Source organism: Wolffia australiana, chromosome 5, assembly GCF_029677425.1.
Source record: "Wolffia australiana isolate 7733 chromosome 5, ASM2967742v1".
Taxonomy (NCBI): Eukaryota; Viridiplantae; Streptophyta; class Magnoliopsida; order Alismatales; family Araceae; genus Wolffia; species Wolffia australiana.
Window position 1 is genome coordinate 20,131,641 of NC_135839.1, and position 3,590 is coordinate 20,135,230.

The 3,590-nt window shown below is 39.1% G+C and overlaps 1 protein-coding gene across 1 annotated transcript; it reads right to left on the minus strand.

The window, feature by feature from the left end:
- Positions 1 to 699: 699 nt before the first annotated feature.
- On the minus strand, positions 700 to 1,354 carry LOC144703769 (17.3 kDa class II heat shock protein-like). Its single transcript, XM_078576028.1, has one exon. The coding sequence runs from the start codon at positions 1,244 to 1,246 to the stop codon at positions 776 to 778; it is 471 nt and encodes a 156-aa protein (XP_078432154.1). The 5' UTR covers positions 1,247 to 1,354; the 3' UTR covers positions 700 to 775.
- Between the last annotated feature and the right edge of the window lie 2,236 nt (positions 1,355 to 3,590).

Consider the following 3,590-nt stretch of genomic DNA (forward strand, 5'->3'; position numbering starts at 1 on the left):
GTTTGGCTTACCTGCCAGGGCACTTAAATAGGTGACCAGACCTGTTTGATATAGGGTCTTTGAATGTTTTTTTCTCCTTGCCAGCCACATCCTCTGGGATTGGTTGTGATATAATTTTCTAATTTACTATCATGAGGCTTATCTAGTTACTTTGACCCTTACATCAGTAAATGACACGACAAGCAGCGATAATTATATTATGTTACTTGACTTGAAGGAGTACAAGTGGCGTTAGTTTCTAATAACTCATCAAATCATTTGTAGTGAAAAAATGTTAATTGAAGGAGCTACCATAGGCTACATAGTTGATAACTTTGCGTACTGTGGAATGAAAGAATGTATGAATACTATAATATATGGGTATATGAAAGCATATATGTCATTATCACTGTATTCATTGTCAACATATATCTATCGTTATGGTATCTGCTTTTTTTTTTTCCTTCACCCTTGTATTTTTTATACCCATCTATTCCTATCTTCACACCTCAACGTCTCTCTTATCTCCCTAATTATTTACCCCCGAAATTACATTCGACCAACTATCTCCTCACATTCATCTTATGTTTCTCAACATCTTTTCATACCTTGTACTTGATCCGTAATCATCTATTCCTCGACTTCCTCTAAATCACCACGCATCTAAAACCCTATCCCCTATGGAATCATCACTTTTCTCAGGAATTTCTGCTCTCCTGGTAGAAATAATTGTCAATCCGAAGAGGTTATTGAAGAGCGTTCTTGATATACAAGAAAAAAACGAAGCACAGTAAATCTAAGCGACTTTGACCTCAATAGTCTTGGGTTTCTTGGGCTCTGGAGGCGGAAGCTTCTCGACGGTGATGGTGAGCACGCCGTCCTGGCACGCGGCGGAGATGCCCTCCGTGTTGGCGTCGGCTGGCAGCGAGAACTTCCTCATGAACTTGCCCATCCTCCTCTCCATGCGCAGATACTTGCCGTCCTCCTTGTCGTCCCCGCGCCGGCGCTCGCCGCTGATGACGAGGAGGCTGTCGTCCTCCACCTGGACCTTGATCTCGCCCGATTTCAGCCCCGGCATGTCGATCACGAACGCGTAAGCGTGCGGATACTCCTTCACGTCGGCCGGCGTGGAGGCCATGGCCCTGGCGTCGCGCACGTAGCTCCTCGTCGGCGCGTTCAAGGCCTTCTCCGTCTCCTCGGGAATCTCCATCAGGTGATGCAGAGTCGAGATTAAGGGATTCTCCAATCCAAAAATCCTCACGTCCATGATCGAATTCCCTTGACGACGACTCAAACGATCGCTGCTGCAGAGCTCGAAACTTCGCTAGTAGATCGAAAGTTCGAAAATTCTTACCGATGAAGAACACTGGTAGCACCAGCAGAGTTATATAGCGAGGAGCGAAAGAAGGTTCGCGAAGAGTCCAGGCTCTTCTAGACCTTTTTATTCGAATAGAACCTTCTATTACCTTCTAGAAGAAGGCCGAGTTGCGGTCCCCCCTTCCACGAAATTGAGTAAATATATTTATAAGATTTTAATTCTCACTCATGTGTCGTAATGAACAAGGTCTTCTCCTCAGGGACGAGGCATTAGAGATTAAATTTAAGAATCGTAAATAAAATGCAACTGTAAATAGTAATTGCGAGAATAACAAGGGAAGAGTATTAATTGAATAAGGTCAAAGTAAAAAGGAATAATAAGATAGTGAGACTATCAATTAATTAGGAAGACGATCATAAGAAGGTAAATATGATGAGATACGAAATTATTAAAAAGTTAAAAACTAAATACCAAATAAGGATGAGCACTGTGACAAACGTAATAGAAAGATAATAATAAATTAACATTAGCAATATTTTATGAAAAAAATGAGGTAGTGTTATTAATAGAGAGAGGTAATCGTTAAAAGTGAAGTTCCTAATAAGATAGTAAAAAAAGAGTGGATCGAGATAGAACCAAGAGAATAATATGTAATTTTGATGTTATAAGAAAAATATTAATAATTTATCAATTTGTTCTAGTTTTGATGAAGATGAGATGTAGATGGTTAAATATGGAATAGAGCTGCGGTTATTATAGGTAGTATGTCAAACCATTTGAACAAAGAAGAGGGAAAAAAGACTAAGATAGTGCTGTTCTACCAAGAGTAGAGTAGGGAAGAATGATATAATAACATTAATATCACAAGAAAATACTAATATCAAGTCCTAAGAAGAGGGAAGAAAAAATAAGAAGGGAATAAGAAGATGCAAAAAGGAGGAGGAATGAAGTCTATTGCAATGTGGCAGTAGGAGATAGCCCATGAACCTATGGAGACATGAAGAATGAATAATGCGATGGCAAAGATAAGAGTAATAATAATAATAATTGGAAGATGCCTTTAAGATGAAAAAAAATAACATAGCATGAGGGAACAAGTGTAATAATATGAGATGATGACCCTAAAAGAAGGTATTTGATAGAGTATCACTAAACGTTCCTTACTGAAGTGTTGAGATGCTTTGGTTTCACTAAGAAGTTCATCTTTTTATATTAATGCTTGTATTAGAGATAATTATTTTTCTCTATTGATGAATGGAAACTCTACTCAATTCTTCACTACCACGTGTGGTCTACGACAAGGGAATCTTATCTCACTTACCCTTCTCATCTTGATGGAAGAGGTTCTTAGTCAATCACTCACATGAGCAATCACTAAAGGTGTCATCCAGCCCTCTTATTTAAAAAGATGTTGCCCAATCATCTAACACTCTCTATCTTTGGATGATGCAACCTTTGATGGATTTTGAAAATCCATTACAGGCCTCATGAGTGTACTTACTGCATAAAATAAGACCATGAGCCAACTCATTAATGCTTCGAAAAGTATGTTCATGGTAGGCCCATCTACTATCATCAAATGATCACAACTTATGTATAGTGTTCCCCAGATCCATACATGATAGTGGGACCGATGCTGAATCCAATATCAGATATCAGAAAGAACATTTCTGATATCTGTCTAAACCAATACTCCTATTCTACATCTTCTTCTTCTCTTCGTCGTCTTCCTCCCTTCTTTTTCTTCTCCTTCCTCTTGTTCTTTCCTCCTCTTTCCCCTTTCTTTTTTTTCTTTAGTCTTCTTTCTGTTTCTTCTTCTTCTTCTCCATTTCCTTCCTCCATCTCTTGTTGTTCTTCTCATCCTCCTTCCTGTTCCTGTTCCTTTTCCTCTTCTTTGTCTTCTCCTTTTTTTTTCTCCTTCCTCATTCCTCTTCCTCCTTTCCTCCTTTTTTTCTCTTCTTCCTCTTCTTCTTTCTCCTCTTTTCCTTCTTCCTCTTTCATCTTTATCTCCTTTTACTTCTAGTATTCCAGTAACTCTTCTCTTTCCCCATTCTCCTTGTTTCTTCTTGTTTCTCTTCCTCTTTGTCCTCCTAATATGCTTATTCTTCTTCTACTTGTTCTTCTCCTCATCCTTTCTCTTTCTCTTTCTTCTTCTCTTCCTACTTCCTACATCTCCTCTTCTTCTTCCCCCTTCTCCTGCTTCCTCCATCTTCTCTTCTTCTTCCCCTTCCTCCTGCTTCCTCCATCTTCACTTTGTATTCCCCTTTCTCCTTCTTCCTCCATCTTCTCTTCT